This window comes from Telopea speciosissima, chromosome 11 (assembly GCF_018873765.1).
Source record: "Telopea speciosissima isolate NSW1024214 ecotype Mountain lineage chromosome 11, Tspe_v1, whole genome shotgun sequence".
NCBI classification, from domain to species: Eukaryota; Viridiplantae; Streptophyta; class Magnoliopsida; order Proteales; family Proteaceae; genus Telopea; species Telopea speciosissima.
In genome coordinates, this window is record NC_057926.1 from 7,731,028 (window position 1) to 7,753,421 (window position 22,394).

At 40.4% G+C, this 22,394-nt stretch overlaps 1 protein-coding gene across 1 annotated transcript; it reads left to right on the forward strand.

Annotated features, from left to right (window-relative positions):
• Nucleotides 1-2,550: 2,550 nt before the first annotated feature.
• LOC122645578 (protein TIC 55, chloroplastic-like) lies at nt 2,551-7,566 on the forward strand. The gene is made up of 3 exons (XM_043838884.1): nt 2,551-3,117; nt 6,178-6,280; nt 6,391-7,566. The coding sequence occupies exons 1-3, from the start codon at nt 2,624-2,626 to the stop codon at nt 7,510-7,512; spliced, it is 1,719 nt and encodes a 572-aa protein (XP_043694819.1). The 5' UTR covers nt 2,551-2,623; the 3' UTR covers nt 7,513-7,566.
• Nucleotides 7,567-22,394: the final 14,828 nt, after the last annotated feature.

The window sequence follows — 22,394 nt, forward strand, 5'->3', positions numbered from 1 at the left end:
TTTGTTGACCTTTAGCCAAAAAAAAAAAAGTAGTGGAACATACTCCAGCAGGATTGGTTGCTAGAATCTCATATTCTTTATTGGAAAAGGGGAAGAATTGGGAAACACAAAGAAGCAAAACAGATTCAAACAAAGGTGACACAAAGATTTAACATGGTTCACAAACCAATTTGGTGTGCTGCGTCCACGGGCGAAGCTGAAATGATTCACTATGTAATGGAAGAAAAGATACACTGTAGTAGGGCTGCAATAGGGTCGGGCTTTTTAAAACCCTAGCCCAACCCTGAGTCCCCTTAGCTCGGCCCAGACCCGCCTTGACCCTGACGGGCCAAGCCCAACCCAAGCCCGCCCTGATTGGCCCTGATTGGGCCGGGCTTGGCCTATTGACCCTGACCCTGGCCCTGATAGACTATATGCTTTCATTGTATAGAGTGCAAACAGACTATATCTATAAGCCATGACCATGCATGCTTTCACAGAAGCAGGTAGCACTCTCTCATTTTATGATATAAAGTTATAAATTTTTTATTATCAAATAACAACATTGCATTACCTGCTAACTGGTATAGAGAAACAAATTTAATGAAAGTAAACCAAACTCCAACTATTAATACTTTTATAACTATAACTATAACAATCAAATAATTAAAATTTCCAACAAAAAATGTTGTTGCTGTCAAATGAATGATCAACATAATAGCAAATACTAACAATGACACTCGCTCCAACTACAAATTTTATCCCATTACTCACGACAAAGCTAATTAATATCAAACCTACTTGTCAACAGTTAATAAGTTATCTAGTTTTTACATTAAAAAAGTTCCATTAATGTAATATCTCCAACAATAAACAAACATTTCAAGATAGATCGCATACAAAAAATGCCAAATTTTGACTCAACAATTCTTCTAATGGGAAAGACTAAAGAGTACTCCCTTGAATGTGGAGATTTGCTTCTCTTTTATTTGGTTTTTTTTTTTTTGCATAAAATATTTTGCATCATGTTGGAATAATTGTCTCCATCTAAGAATTAATTAATTTGGTTTTTGGTTTGCATTGTGATGTTGCTTTGCATTTGTACTTTAAGAGGTCAAATTTTTTCTTGTGTCCCCCTCAATCCTCTAATACCTCTCAGTCACTCACTCTCTCAACCTTTTATTTGTTCAATGAATGTACACATTAATCCTTCCTAATCCTGATTATAGATTATATAATATATATATAATGTACTTAAAAGTCTAATTTATGAACCCTTGTTAGTTGTTATTTGTTACATTAAGAATTTCTTATATAATATAATATCATATTATCATTATACATAGTTAGGTTCAAAATCAGGGTCTAGATCAGGGTCATCATCACGGCAAAGATCAAGGCCAAGATCAGGGTCAAAATCAGGGCAAAGATTAGGGTCAAGATCAAGGTCAAGATCAGGGCCAAGATCAGAGTCAAAATTAGGGTCAAAATCAGGGTCAAGATCAGGGCCAAGTTCAGGACCAAGTTCATGGTCAAAATCAGGGCCAAAATCAAGGCAAAAAATCAAGGCCAAAATCAGGGTCGGGCTGAGCCCAAGGCCTCAACCCGGACCCGACCCGGCCCTGACTCAAGGCCAGACATTTCTGACCCTAACCCGCCCTCAGGGCTAGAAATCTTTAGCCCAGGCCCTGTTCGGGCTCAGGGCAGGCCAGGGCCGGTTCGGGCCAACAGAGCCAAACTTGCACCCCTGTAGAACTCCCAAGAACACTAAAAATTGCAGCAAGAAGTCTTCCCAAAAAACCCCTAACACAAAAAATGCCCAAATCACACTTCTCTCTTGCTTACACAACAAGACAATAAAACAACGTAAAACTCATCCAAGTTGGGTCGATCGGGTTGGGTCATACCATACCACAGGGGCTATACCCCCTAACAAGGCCTATCGACCCAAGCCCCATTACCATCACAGACCTCACAAAATCTCCCTTTTGAATCACCATAAAAAATGTCGGATCGGGACAAACTTCGAAACGGATACAAGAATTCAAGACAGACATAACAAATGTAATGCTCATAATCCATCTAATAGATATTCCTGTTACCTGATCCATTGCAAGGAATGTAGAAAAGTGGAGTAAGCTTTACAAGCTTGGAAGAATATGCTCTTTCCAGTCATGGCTCTTGGCATCTTCCACACTTCACGGTGGAAGGCCCTTACTTGATTTCGTCAACAGTTTTTTTTTTCATTAATCCACGTGGTAGGTTCAAATATGATCCACATTGCTCACAGGAAGAAATGTACAAACTAAAATTTTCTAGTAAATGAGAGTATTCTGAAAAGAGGAGAGAGCAAAGCATACAGAAAAATCTTTCTTGGCATCTTCCACACTTTCACAAGGTGGAGCCATCGTAAAAGCTGCATTCAGTTTGGGTGAAGTCTTATTTTTCTTAATTTTGTCCCTTTTATAGTTCTTGTCAAATGACAACCAACCAGAGAAAGCTAATTAGTTTTTTTCACTCCAACATTTCTCTCACAATTCTAGAACTTTAGGCTTTGTGTGGTCTGGAGCTGCCTAAAAAAGTTACTTCCTTTTCTTCTTCTACTCCAATTTCCCTCTTCAGTTTGTTCTTGTTCAGCCAAAAAATGATTCTATTACGAAATTTTCTCTCTGATACTACCCTCTCAAAAACGGTTCCCTTTTCTGACAACCTCACCAATACAACAGAAGCAAGAAGAAGAAGAACAAGGACACATGTTTCTCTTTCAGTTGCAAAAATGTTCTCAGCTTTACATTTTGATCTGGGTCAGAGAAAAAAGCTGAATCAAGCAAGAAGGGGACTGATAAAATGTTCTGCAGTGACAGAGGTAGGTGGGTTTGTCTCTGTTGATGGAAAGGAGGAAGGAGCAGAATCAGAAGATGATCACAAGGTTCTTCTAGGGTCTACCGTGGACGAACAAGAAATTGGAGAAAAGGCTGTTGTGGATTACGATTGGCGAGAGGAATGGTATCCTCTGTATCTCGCCAAGGAAATTCCAGATGATGCTCCTTTGGGTCTCAATGTCTTTGACAAGCAGATCGTACTGTACAGAGATGGATGTGGTGTTCTTCATTGCTATGAAGATCGATGTCCTCACAGGTAAACCACCATTGAGTTTTGGATTCTTTTCTGCTCATTTGGTTCTTAATGGGTATCGGGTATTTTTTTTTTGCTTCTTCTTCTTTGCGACAAATGATCAAGTGGGTCACTGGCTTTTGCATGGTTACAGACATCGAAGCCAACTGAACACAAAAAAAAAATAATAAAATCGAATTCTAAAATTCATTTAAAAATACAGTCCACTGTTTTCCCAGATAGCCTAGTGGTTAAGGGTTATTGTTAAACACTTAGATGTTAGAAAGCAAATGGAAATGATTTTTGAGTCAATCTTCATTGCAAACGGAAGGCATGGAAATGATTTTTTTCTTTTCTTCCGGGCTGAGCAATAATGGAGACCACTCTACATTCCTGTTTCTGTTGCCCACCTGCATTCAGAGTCAGGGGCTCAGGGCAACCATTTTAAACTTTAGAATTGCATTATGATTGCTTGATTCTATAGACAGGGGACTCAAGGGATGAGGGCAGTATCCTTGGCATTTCTCGGTTCAATATGTAAGGGATCTGTAATTGGCATGATTTTTGAAGTAGAAATTGATGTATGAGATCCAATAGAAATTCTTGGTTAATTGCCTTGTTTGTTTGGAATACATTTTGATGTTGAACTACAGTAAGTCCTAAATTTAGGCTAAAAATATAAGTAATTGTAGTTGATTCATGTTTTTATTGGGTTTTTTTTGTTGGCGTCGTGGTGGTGGTAGTAAACTTCTTGGTTTTTGCTTTACTACATATGATCATTTATAGAATGTCTTGTGGTAGATAAATAGTGAATCTGAGGTTGTGTTTGGTATGCATTCTTAGAACGCATTCTAGGTCAATTTCGCATTCTTAGACGATAAAAATAACTATTTTTATCATCCGAGAATGCGAAATCAACCTAGAATGCATACCAAACACTGCCTGAGTATCAGAAATAACCAAGAAAACCAATAGTTTGGCAAGTCAGGTGAAGATTTGCTACATATATGGATAATTGAATTTACAAAATGGAAACATATTTGACGGTTGATGCTCTTTACTGCATTGGTAACTGCATGACTAGTACAAGCTTATGAATCAGAGAAAATAAATTTGGAATTAAAAATTAAAAACACAATAAAGAACACAGCCAGTGTATTAATTCTCTCAAAGGAATACCACTTTCTATATGAGGGTACACTTTTCTTAAGGGGGGGGGGGGGGGTTGATTGCATTTGTTAAATTTTGAGTTGGCTTAGCTTTAATTCACTCAAAAGTGTTCTAAACAAGTTCAGAGCCCAGCCCATTTGTTGTATTTTGTTAAATTGTACTCTTCTATGTCTAAATCTTCTACTGCCCTCTTCCCATGCAATCCTACTTCTTCAATTTCATAATTCATAAGTTTAAGTTTCTCCATTTAACAAAGAACCTTTTAGTGAAACTTTTTTTTTTTTGGGGGGGGGGGGGGGCGCTGGGGGCAAAGGGTTAAGAAATGATTTCTTTCATCAATCAGAATAAATTACAGTGCTGAAAAAGCATCCATCAACCAAGTTGATAAGTTTCATCCCCCAGAAATAGACCAAGCAAAAGATGCAACCAAATGTGAGACCGAAACCATATGTTTTTGTGTAAATTTTATGAAATGATTCTATGTAAACCAAAAGAATGTGAAGCTTGTCTGGGAGATGCCCTTCATAGGTAGCTTTGGCAACTCAAATAATCTTAGAAGGCATTACCAAGAGTGAAATGTGCCCAACACATTCTTTCAGACTTGCCAAGCACCACCGACAAGCTCCCCATTATGATTCATATTTTGGCTTTTGAACTCTTTCTGTATTTATTTATGGCGAAAGGTTTTGTGCAAGGCCATGCGCGCAAGTACACGGTTGCACACAAGGCTGTTGGATGGGGACAAGAATCCCCATCGAAATGACTAAAAACCCCTCCCCTCTATTTACGCAGCGTCGATGCCCCCTCCCCTCCCATGCACGAATCCCTTCCCCTTTATTTATTATTTATTTATTGCCTATTACACTGTCTAGGCTAGTACTACTTTTATAACGTGGAACACATTTAGGGTGTTTAATATCCTTCCAGGGTAAAGTTCCACATTAAGATTGGATCCTTTAGCAGATGTTGAGGGACATGGCATTATTGGCCTGCAAGGTTGCAGCATAATTTTTATGACGTCTTTTCAACCACTTGCTGGCAGTAAAATAACTAGTTTTTTTTTTTTTGGCTAAAGGTCCATGTGTATAAATTTAAAAAAGAGAAAATAGTTACAGAGTTAAACGTCTAGGCATACCCAGACGGAAACAAAATACAAGGCACAGGAAAGGGAGCCCCACCTTCGGTATGGCCATCAGCAGGGGCGCCCAAACCCACCTCATTACTGAAATCGATATCTCGGTGGTCTACATAAAAAGTCTATCTGAAGTTCTTGCATATGGGGAGGAAAAACAATTCTCTCAGCCGAATTGCCACGCTTCACCGCTTCTTTAGCAAGGTAGTCCACTAGGGGATTGGCTTCTCGATTACAATGTGTCACTTTCCACTCAACTGAAGAGAGGAGGTATTCTTGGAGGAAATTCCATTGCTGCAACACAAACCAAGGAATAGATCCTGTCTGGACAGCTACCACAACTGTAGTAGAATCACTTTCCACCCATAGTGTGACCATCATATGTGTCTCCATATGCAAAATTATCATATTAAACGTGATCTCTTGCTCTTTTGACTTTTGATGATTGAATATATATATTGTCTTAATTTATATACACACTACATACCTGCACTTATAATCTTTCATGCTACTGTAAATATTTCTGATCCAGCCACTTTTTAGACTTCTATCGGAGAAAAACTTTCTAGAGAAAATTTCAGGAAGCATGAAGCTCAGAAGAGAGCAGGATTTGTTGTTTTTAATTGAATAGGAAACATGAAGCTAGCAAATTCATTTGGATACCTTCATGCTTCATCCTTATTACACCAACCTCCGTTTTCGGGCAAGGGCTAACTTATGTTGAAGTACTATCTCAGTATCTCTTCCATGATCATAGTCTTGATCTCTAACTTTTGATTTAGATTAGCAAAACTATCTGAAGGTCAGTTGGTCGATGGAAAATTGGAATGCCTCTATCATGGTTGGCAATTTGAAGGTGATGGTAAATGTGTAAAGATACCTCAGGTACATCTGTTTTCTATTTCTATTCATCCTCTGTTCTCTCATTCATTACTAATGTATTTGGGCTACAAAAGAAGCATACTTGATGAGATCTATAAATCTGTCCTCTACAGCTTCCAGCTGGTGCAAGCATTCCTCGATCAGCTTGTGTGAAGACATACGAAGTGAGAGACTCTCAAGGAGTTGTATGGGTATGGATGTCGGACAAGAACCCGGCAAACCCTGATAAATTGCCATGGTTTGAAAACTTTGCTCGGCCAGGTTTCCAAGAGGTCTCCACCATCCATGTGCTACCTTATGATCACTCAATACTCCTTGAGAATCTAATGGATCCAGCCCATGTCCCAATCTCACATGATAGGACAGATTGGATTTCAAAGAGAGAAGATGCACAACCACTACTGTTCAAGGTAACAGAGCGGACTGATCGGGGCTTTGCAGGCCTATGGGGCAGAGAAATGGACCAAGGAATGCCAAACTTTCTACGCTTTGAAGCACCATGTGTTCTTCAGAACAACCAAGAGTTTGTTGACAAAAATGGGCAGAAACAATACGTCTCAGGTCTCTTTCTATGTCGACCAGCAGGACAAGGGAAGTCCATCCTCATTGTGAGATTTGGAGGAACTAGAAGATCCCCCCTCCTTGTCAGGTTATTTCCTCAGTGGTATTTCCATCAAAATGTAAGTAAGGTTCTTGAGCAAGACATGGGGTTCCTTTCATCCCAAAATGAGATTCTTATAAGGGAGAAGGTTCCCACAAAGGAGTTGTACCTTGACATACGGTTTTCGGACACATGGGTTACTGAGTACCGGAAATGGATGGATAAGGTTGGGCATGGAATGCCATATCACTTTGGACATAGCACGATCTCACTGCCTAAAGAACCAGCTGTGCTGGAACATGCACCAGCAGGGCTGGTTGCTGGGATCTCTGCTTCTTTGCCAGCCAAGGGGGGAGTGGGAACGATGCATGCACCTAATCCAGCCAACCGATATTTCCGTCATGTCATCCATTGCAAACTATGTCGAAACGCTGTGCAAGCTTTCCAAGCTTGGAAGAATGCTCTTTCTATCATGGCAATTGCTTCAACTGCATTGGCCATTCTAGTATCTGGGAGACAGTGGAAGACCCTTTGCTTGGTTTCTACAACATTATTCCTTGCCGGGGTATATGCATGTTCTACTGCAATTGCACTGAACACAACAAACTTTATTAGGAAGCATCGGCGAGTGTAAGACAGGAATATTTTTGTAATTAATGTTATATATTGTCAGCAGTTTTCATTGTCACTCCAGGACTCCATGACTGTGAATCCAATGTGTACTATGAAATATGTAATTCATTTAAAGAGTCCATGTAACAATGGAGTTCCCCTTTTGTGTCTATAGTTGTAAATATATAGCTATAAGGTTAGCCTTGGTTTTGCTTATCCTACCACTCAAAAATACAATTAGTTAATATTATCTCTAATGTTCTAACAATGATCTCTAATAAATGCAGCAATGCCGCAGTAGAATTCCTTCTCCACTCTCTAAAGATTATGTAACCATCACATTAATGGATATTAATTAAAAGTCTCTAATAATAGCAAGAGGGAAACAGGTTTTTCATTGTGGTTTCACTTATAGTCCCAATTATATGGTATAACCTAGTAGTGGCTTGAGCCGAGAAGCAAAGTTTTTAGCCCAGGAATCTTACTGTTTCATGTTTTTGGGTTTTAATTCTACAAACTTCTTCAGACTCCCAACCTCATTAGACCTAGGGCCTAAAAAAAAAGGCGTGCCTAATGCATGAGGCTTTTGCCATTGTGGGGTTTGAGGAGGGTCATAATGTATGCAGTCTTACCTCCGTTTCGCCGCAAAGGCTGTTTCCAGAGACTCGAACCCGTGACCACTTGGTCACAATGGAGCAACCTGTACCATTGCACCAAGGTCCACCCTCTCTCGTTAGACCTAGGGCCTATGTTGGCTAAACAATGGTCCAGGGATCAAAACCATGGTTCCCTAGGGAGACCAAGATATTTATCTTTAGGGTTTTGCACGCCCTGGGTTAGCCCATGGTGTCCCATGGGTACTCGATTTTAATTTTAGGGTTTCCCATGGTCGCCCATGGGAACCCTGGTGCATCCCTATTAGGGTTTCTCCTTCCCTATTGCATTCCATAAAATTAATTATCACAATAGGGACGGAGAAACTCGTCTCTAGTCCATCACATGGCAAGAGGGATCCATCCCATACTCGAATGCGCAGCGGAAAATAATCGATTCGAGTTTCTTTCGCATCCCATAAATATTAATAATCAATGAACAGAAGGAATTAATAAAGAACTGCTAACTTGGTGAGCCTCAAGTGTTGCTCCTCCAATAGACAGTGGTTCTTCCTCTAATGAGCGTTCCAAGCAAACAGATCTGAACCTCCAATGGTGCTACCAAGGTTCTACACGCCAATCCCAGATGCTCTCAAACTCCTCAGCACAGATCTAGGGTTTCACAAACCCTAACTCTCAAACACAGGTGAGAGAAGCAAGAAGAAGAAGAGAGATCACAAGAGGGAGAGAGAGAAACCAAAAACGTAGGAGAGAGAGTGTCTGCTCCAAAAACGTGGAGAGCTTCTCTTCTGCGTATTTTTGGTCCCCTATTTATAATAATAGGGTTTAATTAAATCCTAGATAGATTTAATAAAGCCCTAGTGAGAGTCCGACTCTCTCTCTCTCATCGCGATTCTGTTTAAACTCAAAGTGCTACACAGTGAAGAAGCGAGAATCTAATAGGGAAAGTATTAATTAGATTCTTTATTTAATTATTAATGGATAATTACAATTAGCACCAAATCCATTAATTAAATAAAGAGCCAATTAAATTAGCAAATTCCAAATAACTCCCTATATGATAACAATTTATCATATACAACCCCCCCACTAATCAACACCATCATTATGGAATCTAGGGCATGTACACATGTACTGCCAAACCCCAATCCATAGTACATGTCCATATAAGAGCGTCTGTGCATCCGATCGGATCCCACAAAACTCGATAAAACACTTTATTTGAAATAACTATAAATAATGTATCATTTTATGTAAAATAAATTTTGCAAAACCATTTCCAAAAGCAGATCGAACCGATTCGATCCGACCATGCATAGACAGTCTCTATCTTGGTGTTCCCCAATCGGCATGGTGACCGTGTTGGATAACTCCTTCACTCACAAAGTGTTCACGCATTCCCGAACACCGGCTTTGACTCGCTTGAGTCTCGGTCATTGATGAACCAAAGAATGCGATCACACTTTGCAAGTGACAGGTTCCCTCAGTATGGGTGTCGGTGACACATGTCTATCCCTTCCTACATCTGGCAGTAATACATGAGGGAATCGACAAAGTAGATTCTTCCCCAATGCACACATCAAACATGTGAGCACTCGCATTCGTACCCTGACATCACATGTCTAGGCATACCCAATGCGACGACCATATGATAAGGGTGCCCAGCCCAAACCCTAGTCGTGACTACCATTTTAAGTATAACTTACGGACACATAATGCTCAAAAAGTTTATATCGCATGTGACAATATTAAACTAAAATGTATAAATGTTCAATACAAAGGTGAACTGGGTTGAACCGGATCGAACCGGGTTTGATGGACACACACTTGTCCAACAATCTCCCACTTGTACATCAAAGCCAATTCTCTATACATTTTAAACCCATGCCCTCCATGTGTTTCTCAAACACTCCTGGTGACAAACCCTTTGTCATGGCATCAGACACATTTTCAGTTGTGTCCACTTTGGAGATACTCACGTCACTCTGCTGGATAATCTCTCTGATGAGGTGATACTTCCGCTGCACGCGCTTGTTCCTCTGATGAGCCATAGGCTCCTTAGCTTGTGCAATGGCCCCTCTGTTGTCACATAACAGGGGAATAGGGCCCTTGACAAGATCAGGGACTACTCCAGAAATATTAGGAACTTCCTAACCCAAACACCTTATTAGCCGCATCACATGATGCAAGGTGTTCATAAAAATAGGGATCGGCTATAGATTTCTATTTTGTACTACTCTATACAATGGCACCTCCACTCATTAAACTCGTAATGACTCACAATACCTACTGCATAGCAGACGTCCGGCCTCGTGCGCAATATAGTGTACGTTAGACTTCCTACTGCTGAGGCATAGGGAATCCTCTTCATCTCTTCAATGTCCGTCTGAGACTGAGGACATCGTGATCTGGAAAGACTGACTCCATGTCTGAAGGGAACACTTCCCTTCTTGGAGTTCTCCATACTAAATTTGGCCAGGACTTTGTCTATATAGGTAGCCTGTGACAAGCCTAGCATCCTTTTTTGGCGATCTCTTACGAGTTTGATCCCAAGGATATAGCTAGCTTCACCAAAGTCTTTCATCGAAAACGTTGTGGATAACCACTGTTTTACTGATGAAAGGAATCCTACATCGTTACCAATCAGCAATATGTCATCTACGTATAAAACAAGAAAACATACTGCCCTCCCACTGATCTTCTTGTAAACGCATGGTTCATCCATGTTTTGATCAAAACCAAATGATTTGATTGATTGATCAAACCTAATGTTCTAGCTCCTGGAAGCCTGCTTCAGCCCATAAATGGACCTCTGTAATTTGCACACCTTTCTTTCTTCCTCCAAGGAAGAGAACCCCTCTGGCTGTTCCATGTAGATTTCCTCTTGAAGGAACCCATTTAGAAATGCAATCGCACATCCATCTACCGATCTCATAATCAAAGTGTGCTGCGATAGCCAATAAAATCCTGATGGATTTCATCATCGCTCATTGGTGAAAAGGTTTCCTCATAGTCTATACCCTCTTTCGGGTATAACCCTTTGCCACCAGTCTCGCTTTGAATCTCTCGACCTTTCCATCTACGCCCTTCTTCCTCTTGAAGATCCATTTACATCCAATCGGCTTGACGCCAAGTGGTGGATCGACTAGAGTCCAGACCTTGTTGGAATGCATCGAATCGATTTCAGAGCGCATTGCTTCCAGCCACCTAGTAGCATCAACATCCTTTAGAGCCTCAGAGTATGTCATCGGATCATCATCCGATTCAACCGATACCATGTGGAACTCTTCCACTGTTTCCTCTTCGGTTAGAAGAGTTAGCCTGGTGGGTGGTCTAATAGTCCTCCCACTGCGTCGAGGTTCCTCAGGTGTTGGTATTTCAACGGGTATGTCAGTTGGTCTCACTTCTGGAAGTGACATTTCTGAGCTATCTGATAGCTCTTTTATGACTACTCGTTCGGACCTCTGGGTCATCATTTCTTCCTCCAAAAATGTGACATGTTTACTTACAATGACCTTTTGGTCAATTGGGTCATAGAAATAATAGCCTATCGGCAACAGCATCTCGAAGTCCTGGATTCTAACTTGTCTGTCTGTTGCTTTCGCACATGTGCTATGCAACCCTATACCCTAAGGTGTTGAATACTGGGCTTTCGCCCTTTCCACAACTCAAAGGGTGTCTTGGCTACAGACTTAGATGGAACCCTTTTCAAGATATATATCGCCATCTCTAAAGCGTACCCCCAGAAAGAAAGAGGCAGCTCACTATAAGTGAGCATCGTCCTGACCATATCCAATAGGGTCCGATTGCGTCGTTCGGATACACCATTTTGTTGTGGTGTGCCTGGATTAGTTAGTTGACTAACTATCCCTTGGGATATGAGATGTTCTTTAAACTCATCCGATAGATACTCCCCTCCACGATCTGATCGTAAGGACTTGATGCGTTTATCGAGCTGTCTTTCGACCTCGGCTTGGAATTCTTTGAATTTATCAAAGGCTTCCGATTTCCTACGCATCAAGTATATGTAATCATATCTAGAGTAATCATCGGTGAATGTGATAAAGTACTCATACCCATATCTTGCTTGTATGTTTATGGGTCCACACACGTCAGTGTGTATCAACTCCAACAGATCTGTGGCTCTAGCACCTTTATTGCTAAAGGATTTCTTGGTCATTTTGCCCTGAAGGCATGACTCACAGGTGGGGAATGGTTCCACCCTCAGACTCTCTAAGGACCCATCCCTCACCAATCTACTGATTCGGTCCACATTAATGTGACCCAATCTTAGATGCCACAGATATGTTGAGTTCACTGGAGCTGCTTTCCATTTCAAATCAACATTTGAAACAACATTCGTTCTAATAGGGCAATCTAGAAAATACAAACCACTTTGCATATATCCGGATGCCACAAAGGAATTATTAAAACGAATAATCAATTTAGAATTAAAGGAAAAACTATATCCGTCCAAAACAAGTTTTGAAACTGAAATTATCTTCCTCTTGAAAGAGGGTACATAATAGCAATCCTTTAAAACTAAACTAGCAGAACTAAAATTTAAAATAAAAGTTCTCACAGCCAACACCATGGTCTCAGCTCCAGTGCCCATCTGAAGACGCACTTCATTTCTTTCCAGGTTCCTTGTCTCCTTGAACCCCTGCAAATCATTGCAAATGTGAACAGTGGATCCACTATCCACCAACCAAGAATTGGTCGGTTCAAAAGACAAATTAGACTCATAAAGAACGTGAACATCACATGTACCTTCTTTAGCAGCCTCTGTTTCATCCGGCTTCTTGTCTTTCAAAGTTGCCAGGTAAGCACGACGATGCTTTCTTTTCCAAGTGACCCTCCTTCTTGCAATAGAAGCACTTGCCTTTGCCTTTATTGCCGACTTCCCACCCTTGGCTTTCAGGGTCTTGCCCTTACTTCCCTTTTTCTTCTTCTTCCCATTTGAAGAAGGCTTTACCTCAGTTGCATTGACCTCAGCCTTGTCCTTTTTCAAGGACGCTTCAGCCTCTACCAGTGCATTAGCAAGCTCGGTGAGCTCCATCTCCTTCTCGGACATCTTGTAGGACATCCTAAAAGGTGCGTAGCCAGAAGTGAGTGACGCTAAGATCACATCAGTCTTGTATCGTAGGCCGAAATCAGTCCCCATGGATTCCAGTTTTTCAAACAGATTGATCATTTTCATTACATGATCCATCACTGGAGTCCCCTGAGACATCTTGGAGTTATGGATTTGACTCACCGCATCAGAATGTGCGTGTGTCAACTGCCTGTTGAACAATTCAGCAAGCTTATCGATTTTACCCCCAGCAGTGCGTATATCCTTGCAATAGAAGCACTTGCCTTTGCCTTTATTGCCAGACTTCCCACCCTTGGCTTTCAGGGTCTTGCCCTTACTTCCCTTTTTCTTCTTCTTCCCATTTGAAGAAGGCTTTACCTCAGTTGCATTGACCTCAGCCTTGTCCTTTTTCAAGGACGCTTCAGCCTCTACCAGTGCATTAGCAAGCTCGGTGAGCTCCATCTCCTTCTCGGACATCTTGTAGGACATCCTAAAAGGTGCGTAGGCAGAAGTGAGTGACGCTAAGATCACATCAGTCTTGTATCGCAGGCTGAAATCAGTCCCCATGGATTCCAGTTTTTCAAACAGATTGATCATTTTCATTACATGATCCATCACTAGAGTCCCCTGAGACATCTTGGAGTTATGGATTTGACTCACCGCATCAGAATGTGCGTGTGTCAACTGCCTGTTGAACAATTCAGCAAGCTTATCCATTTTACCCCCAACAGTGCGTATATCCTTGACTGAGTCTACAACTAATTTTTCCAACGATCCTAGGATATAGAGTGATGCCTTGGAATCCCTCATGAGGAACCCTTGCATCTCTTCATTTGCCTCAAAATCGTTCGGGTTGGATTGAGGAGGAACTTGTTCATCTAGAACGTGTCTGATCCTTCAAGATCGAGAGCACTTAATGCTCCGTACCAATTGACATAGTTTGTACCATTAAGTTTGTATTCGCTAATGAGTGTTAACATGTTGGAATTAACGGCAGCCATCGTATATTAATCTACACATGCACAAGTAAATAACCACATGCTAATTAATGACCATTGAAAATAATAAATTGAGCACACACACATCAATGGTCTTTCATGATTTGGGTTTCCCTCATAACCCAAAAGATGAATTGGATACCTACAACCCTTGCATGCATAACTTACCCTGTCGGGAGTCATTATACACACCATGGTAGTGTGGACTAAGCTGTCCGCCTCATGGGCTTCCAATATTTTCGGCCACCTGGGTGTCATGTCCAGATCCTGTCGGCTGACATACACCCAAGTCATGTACTTACCTATCGCATTAGTTAGAATCATGGAATCATGAAAGATGGCCCACTGTCGCAGTGCTCTCTCATTATCCATACCCTAACGTATCTAGATGGAGGTAAATATAGATAAATGCGTGACAGAGGTCCTGGTAATGTCCTGTCGGCTTATGCGGGGTCATGTCACATATTTTCTACATTTATCTTCAATAGGAGGCCATGGACATGTCTACCGATTAAGACTAGTCCATATCATACATGTATTGTGAATAAAGAGGGATTAATTAACTCTCACATACATGGATAGATTTAAACAACATAATTAATCAACATTAATTAAAAGTGATTATGGGATGGCGGCATTTTTATCAGAAGCAATTAAAGAACCCTCCCAATAAAAATAAAACTAATAACTTTGGGTGCATTTATCATGCCATGGATGCCACGCCTCGATCATCTCCTCCGCCCGATCACGTCTTCAAAGTAGGTGACTTGCATCTCCATAAGCTTTGAGCACCACATGTGGATCACCATCTACATGCCCTGGGAGTCCTAACTCCTCTAAAATTACAATGGAAACCTAGAAAAATTCTATACACTTTTCTTTTCATAATAATAAAGAAACCCCGCATGGAGAAACCAACCCACCATTTGGGTTGCCCATGGGGTGGAGTACATTTGTTTATAAAAAAGAAAGGGGGAGAGAGAGAAAGAGAGAGAAGCATCACATCCACCCATAACCCCATGTATCACATACATAAACAATCCATCCATTTATTAGAATGCCATTCCCATAATCACATCATAATATAATTTCATGCATGGACATTAAAGCAAGTGAACCAAAAATTAAAACATGGATTCCTTCAATTATTGAACCACCACATCGCATGTGATATCATGCATCCAAACCCATAAAATTAAAATCGCATTTTAATTGCAAGTGGATAAAGAGGGAATCTCTTCACCCATCATCATCCTCCAAAAACAAAACAAAATAATAAAATTCTGTTTTGAAAAATCTGTTTTTTTTTTTTTTTTTTTTTTTTTTTGTTAAACTGGAGGGAAAACAAGGGGGTGCATGCAGCCCACTTGCGCAGGCTGCAGGCACTCCCTGCGCAGCCCATAGGCACAGGGCCCACGGACAGCAGCCTTGGGCTGTAGGCCGCAAGCCTGCTGCCCATAGGCTAAAGCCCATGGACAGCAGCCTGCAGGCCCGCAGCCCGCAAGCTTGCTGCCCGCAGGCAGCAGCCCACAAGGGGATGCGCACAAGGGTAGGTTCATGGGGAAGGGCGTGCACAGAGGCTTGGCAGCGTGCGCTCCCCCCCCACATATAGAACATGATTAAAAAATTTTAAAATAAAAATTAGTAATCACAACCTAATTGGATACATGCTTCAATAATTGGAATAAACAAAACAAACCAAATCCATCATCACATGGGTAGGTTGTTACACTAACAACCTTGTAACTACCCATGTGCCAACTTGCATCCCACTCATGATAATCATCTTAATCATTAATTATCTAATATTCATGGGTGGGAAAGGTGGTTCTGATACCACACTGTTGGCTAAACAACGGTCCAGGGATCAAACCATGGTTCCCTAGGGAGACCAAGATATTTATCTTTAGGGTTTTGCACGCCCTGGGTTAGCCCATGGTGTCCCATGGGTGCCCGATTTTAATTTTAGGGTTTCCCATGGTCGCCCATGGGAACCCTGGTGCATCCCTATTAGGGTTTCTCCTTCCCTATTGCATTCCATAAAATTAATTATCACAATAGGGATGGAGAAACTCGTCTCTAGTCCATCACATGGTAAGAGGGATCCATCCCATACTCGAATGCGCAGCGGAAAATAATCGTTTCGAGTTTCTTTCGCATTCCATAAATATTAATAATCAATGAACAGAAGGAATTAATAAAGAACTGCTAACCTGGTGAGCCTCAAGTGTTGCTCCTCCAATAGACAGTGGTTCTTCCTCCAATGAGCGCTCCAAGCAAACAGATCTGAACCTCCAATGGTGTTACCAAGGTTCTACACGCCAATCCCAGATGCCCTCAAACTCCTCAGCACAGATCTAGGGTTTCACAAACCCTAACTCTCAAACACAGGTGAGAGAAGCAAGAAGAAGAAGAGAGATCACAAGAGGGAGAGAGAGAAACCAAAAACGTAGGAGAGAGAGTGTCTGCTCCAAAAACATGGAGAGCTTCTCTTCTGCGTATTTTTGGTCCCCTATTTATAATAATAGGGTTTAATTAAATCCTAGATAGATTTAATAGAGCCCTAGTGAGAGTCTGACTCTCTCTCTCTCAGTCTGGCAGTTCTGTTTAAACTCAAAGTGCTACACAGGTGAAGAAGCAGAATCTAATAGGGAAAGTATTAATTAGATTCTTTATTTAATTATTAATGGATAATTACAATTAGCACCAAATCCATTAATTAAATAAAGAGCCAATTAAATTAACAAATTCCAAATAACTCTCTATATGATAACAATTTATCATATACAACCCCCCCACTAATCAAAACCATCATTATGGAATCTAGGGCATGTACACATGTACTGCCAAACCCCAATCCATAGTACATGTTCATATAAGAGCATCTGTGCATCCGATCGGATCCCGCAAAACTCGATAAAACACTTTATTTGAAATAACTATAAATAATGTATCATTTTATGTAAAATAAATTTTGCAAAACCATTTCCAAAACGGTACTGGATCCAGATTCTGATCCGACCATGCACAGACAGTCTCTATCTTGGTGTTCCCCAATCGGGCAGTGGTGACTGTGTTGGATAACTCCTTCACTCACAAAGTGTTCACGCATTCCCAGAACACCGGCTTTGACTCGCTTGAGTCTCAGTCATTGATGAACCAAAGAATGCGATCACACTTTGCAGTGACAGGGTTCCCTCAGGTACAAGGTGTCGGTGACACATGTCTATCCCTTCCTACATCTGGCAGTAATACATGAGGGAATCGACAAAGTAGATTCTTCCCCAATGCACACATCAAACATGTGAGCACTCGCATTCGTACCCTGACATCACATGTCTAGGCATACCCAATGCGACGACCATATGATAAGGGTGCCCAGCCCAAACCCTAGTCGTGACTACCATTTTAAGTATAACTTACGGACACATAATGCTCAAAAAGTTTATATCGCATGTGACAATATTAAACTAAAATGTATAAATGTTCAATACAAAGGTGAACTGGGTTGAACCGGATCGAACCGGATTTGATGGACACACACTTGTCCAACAGCCTATTCATGGCTAAGTAAAGCACACCCATTTTCATGTTATAAGTTAAACCTTTTGAGATGAGAAAAGAAATGACACTATGGATTGAATCCTTATCTATGCCAATATTAGGAGCTGGGGACTTTAATCAAATCTTGTTTAGTAAAGAGAAATTGGGAGGGTTTAGGTCCAACATGCCAAGATTTGCTTAGTTGTATTAATAAGTTTGGTTTTGTGGATATTCTTTTTTGTGGACCACGATTTACTTAGTCTAATGGACAAAAAACCACTTACTGTAATTAGAGAAGTCATTGATAGGGCAATGGCTAACCCTAGTTGGTTGACTCTTTGGAGACGGCCTTTTGTTTCTATTTTTTTTTTTTTTTTTCTTTTGGGTTTGATCACAACCCACTTCAGGTACAATTATATCTTCAAGTTTTGTGCTATAAAAAGTTGTTAAGTGTATATCGAGCACTAGGGTTGTAGGCTATCTCGATTAGAATATTCTTTGTTCTAATCGAGATACCTACCTCATATGTGTCTCCTTTTATATTTGTAATTAGAGTCAGTCCTAGTTAGTCTATGGTTAGTCTAGTCCTAGTCTTATTTTGGTTTCCTATTGTAACTATGTTTCTAATATGATGATTCCTAGTAGGATTAGGAATCTTTGCTTGTATTCTAATTCTATATAAATAAAGGCACTGGGGGGAGGGATTAGTTCGATTCATTATCTCTAGACAATCCCCCTTTCTCTGCTCTATCTCTTCTCTTCTCCATTTTCTCGGTTCTGGTGTTTAGGGTTCTAAACAACTACATGGTATTAGAGGAGGCTTATATGGAGCAACCTCCAGGGTATGTTGCTCAAGAGGAGAATTCCACCAAAGTATGTAAGCTTCTTAAGGAAATTTATGGATTGAAACAATCTCCAAGAGCATGGTTTTATAAGTTCAACTCCATTATAACTTAGTGTGGGTTCTCACAGGTGTTATTCTGATCACTCCATCTTTGTTCGTCACCATAATTCAAAGGTGGTTGTGTTGATAGTTTATGTGGGATATTGTTACTATTGGTAATGATGCTTCTGGTATTGCTCAAGTTAAATCCTATATTTATCAGTATTTTTCAGATGAAAGACTTGGGTGTTCTCAAGTATTTTCTTTTTATTGAAGTTTTACAAAGCAAGAAAGGAGTTATCTTATCGCAAATCATTGACCTTCTTTCTGACACTGAAATGCTTGCTTCCAAAACCGAAAGATACTCCCATGGATCCCCATCAAAAGCTTGGTTCAAGTAAGAGTGGAAGATTTTACATATATACATTGGTATAGAAGATTCGTTGGGAAAATTATTTACTTTACTGTTATTTGACCAAATATATCTTCTGTTGTTGGAGTTATTAATCAGTTTATGCAAACAGCGAAGAAAATTCACTAGGATGCTGGTTACTGTGTGTTATGTTACTTAAAATGTATACCTAGCAAGGGTCTTATTTAACAACCTAATCAAAATGTTAATCTGGTTGAGTTTTCTGATGCTGATTGGACTGGTACTGATGATGATAGACATTCTACTACTGGTTATTGTACCTTTATGGGTGGTAATTTAGTTACCTAAAAAAGCAAGAAACAAACTATTGTTGAGGCTGAGTATCGGACAATGACACATACAACAGTTGAGTTAATGTAGATACAATCATTGCTTCAGGAGTTGGGGTTTCCTATTTCTCAACCTATGAAGATGTTTTTGTGATAATCAAGCCACTATTTATATTGCAAACAATCTACTGTTGCATGAGAGGACCAAGCACATTGAAGTTGATAGTCATTTTGTTCGGGATGTTGTATTGAAGAAGTTGGTTTCTACTCCATTTGTTTCAACTACCAACTAACTCGGTAATATGTTTACCAAACCGTTGTTAGGACTTGCTTTTCAAAGAAATTGTTCCAAGTTGGGTTTAGGTGATTTGTACGCTCTAGTTTGAGGGGGAGTGTTAAAGTGTATATCGAGCACTAGGGCTGTAGGTTATCTCGATTAGAATATTCCTTATTCTAATTGAGACAACTACCTCCTATGTGTCTCCTTTATATTTGTAATTAGAGTCAGTAATAGTTAGTCTATGATTAGTCTAGTCCTAGTCTTAGTTTGGTTTCCTATTGTAATTATGTTTATAATTTGGTGATTACTAGTAGGCTTAAGAATCTTTGCTTGTATTCTGATTCTATATAAATAAAGGCACTGTGGGGCAGGGGGGGGACTGCTAGTTCAATTCATTATTTCTAAACAGTCTCCCTTTCTCTCCTCTCTCTCTCTCTTCTCTTCTTTATTCTCTCGGTTCTGGTGTTTAGGGTTTTAATCAGCTACAAAAGGTTTTTAAGTTTTAGGCTGCTTGGTTTAAGCATCCTATTTTTTTTTGGAGTTTCTTAAGTCTAACTGGGAGTCACTTGCACCCAAAAATTTAATTTGTAAACTAAATGGACTTATGATCTGTTTGAAAGTTGTAACAAGGATGTTTTTGGTAATATTCAAGTTAGGAAATAGATTTTTTTTTATCAGTTTTCTTACCTTGAATCTCTTGAGCTTGATCCCTTCGTTTCGAGTCAATTAGAGGAGGTTAAGATCGAATAATCTTAATTGGATTTTAGAGGCGGAGGAGGTCTTTTGTTTACAAAATTCTAAATTATATCACAAAAGGAGATAGGAATACTCGTTTTTTTTATGCTCCAACTAACATGCATTGAAGGAAATCATATGTACCAGATATTATTAATAGGAATAAGTGTAGAGTATTTGATGAGTCTTCTAAGGCAAAATTGTTTGTTGAACATTTTAGTGGACGAGTCTTGACGTAACGGTTTAGTTGCACTATTACAACCATTAGGTTGTAGGTTCGTAACATGGAAACATCCTCTCCGCAAAGTAAGGGTAAGGATGCATATGTTAGCACCTCTCAGACCCTGCAGTAGCGGGAGCCTCGTGCACTGGGACGCTCTTATTATACTACATCGAATCCTCTTGATCCTTCTTTTATTAAGGCTCTATTTGACCCTATGATTTTTGAGGTGGATCATCGATTGTTAGTTAGCATGTCTTCTAAAGAGGAGGTTAGGGAAGCTTTATTTGGAATTGGTGCCTACAAATCCCCTGGGCATAATTGGATCTCAGCCACATTCTATCAGAACTAATGGGCGTTGATTAAATCTAATGATCTTCAGTTTGTTCATAGTTTTTTTACTTCTCTTACTCTTCCCTTTGATACAAACTACACTTTGATTACTCTAGTTCCCAAAACGGAAAAAACTAGGTATGTTGATGAATTTAGACCTATTAATTTTTGTATTGTATCTCATAAAATAATTACTAAACTTCTTGCAAATAGGCTTAGGCTTAGTTTGCAGCATATTATATCTCCAATCCAAGCTACTTCAATTAAAAATAGAGAAATTTCTGACAATATCGTTGTAGCTTATGAAGTTTTTCATTATTTAAAGACTCAGGGGGGGTTTAAATTAGACATGTCTAAAGCTTATGATAGGGTAGAATGAGGTTACTTACTGAAAATTTTGAATATTTCGATTTAGTCAAACGTGGTGTGGCATGATTAGTTATATATTGTCATTTGTGTCGTATTCCACTAAGATGGAGGGAAGTTGCTTTGGTTTCTTTGAACCATCCTGGGGCATTAGGCAAGGATGTCCTCTTAGTCCCTACTTCTTTATTATTGCTATAAAACAATTATCACGTATTAGAGATATGAATTTATTTAAGGGTATTAATTAGATTGGTAGGATGTGTCCTAAAATTACTCATTTAATTTTTGACGATGATACATTCAATTTTTGTAAATCCAATCATAATGATATTTCGATTTTGCATGTTACTCTCTTCCAAAATACTTCGAGGCAACACATTATTTTCAAGAAGAGTGGGGTTTTGTTTAGTAGTGATGAGTCATAGAAATACCCTCCAATCAGTAGGTGACACGTGGACTTGGTTAAGCCGAGAAGAAACCGGTGAGTCCCGGTTGGAAGAGACGGCGACACCACGTCCCCCGAACCATTTCGGTCGCCGGCATGGCCCAGCACTAAAGGTCGAGCAGTAAGGTGGCCGAGCACTGAGCCGAACCCACTTCGTCCGACCACGCTGTCGAGGACACTAAGGACGGACACCAGGACGAGTGACTCAGGGATCGGTCTTGCGTAGAGAACTTACCGAGCCGAGCCCTATGCCGGGGCTCCCTAGACGAACATTCTGGTACATCTCACCTCCCACCTCCGTAGACGATTGAATAGAGCATCGCGGGCTCGGCCGTTTGAGGCCGAGGCCCCCTCTGGAGGCGGTGACCACGACTCGCCAAAATCGCGGAGCCACATCATCATATCCCGATAGTCATAGGATACGGATCGGGCCGTAATCCAACGACGGAATCAAATCGCACTCCAATAAGGACTCTTACCTTATCAAGAGTCCGACTCCGAGAATAACTCTCATCTCTGCTCCACATGGAAGAGCCCAACCAAAAAGGGACTCTTACCATACAAGGACTCATTTCTGCTGCCCCAACTCATCCTATAAATACCCAGGTATGGAGCTCAAACGCTCATCTCACTTTTTACTAAGTTGAAACGCTGTTGCACCGGAGACCTAACTTAGGCATCGAAGAATCCTTGGCCAGAGCCACACCGGCT

What these genes read in the sequence shown, in the direction of transcription:
- LOC122645578 (XM_043838884.1), top strand. Translation starts at nt 2,624, where the DNA reads ATGATTCTATTACGAAATTTTCTCTCTGATACTACCCTCTCAAAAACG. An exon ending in GAAGATCGATGTCCTCACAG is followed by an intron (nt 3,118 to 6,177) that starts GTAAACCACCAT and finishes CTTTTGATTTAG; the next exon opens with ATTAGCAAAACTATCTGAAG. An exon ending in AATGTGTAAAGATACCTCAG is followed by an intron (nt 6,281 to 6,390) that starts GTACATCTGTTT and finishes TGTCCTCTACAG; the next exon opens with CTTCCAGCTGGTGCAAGCAT.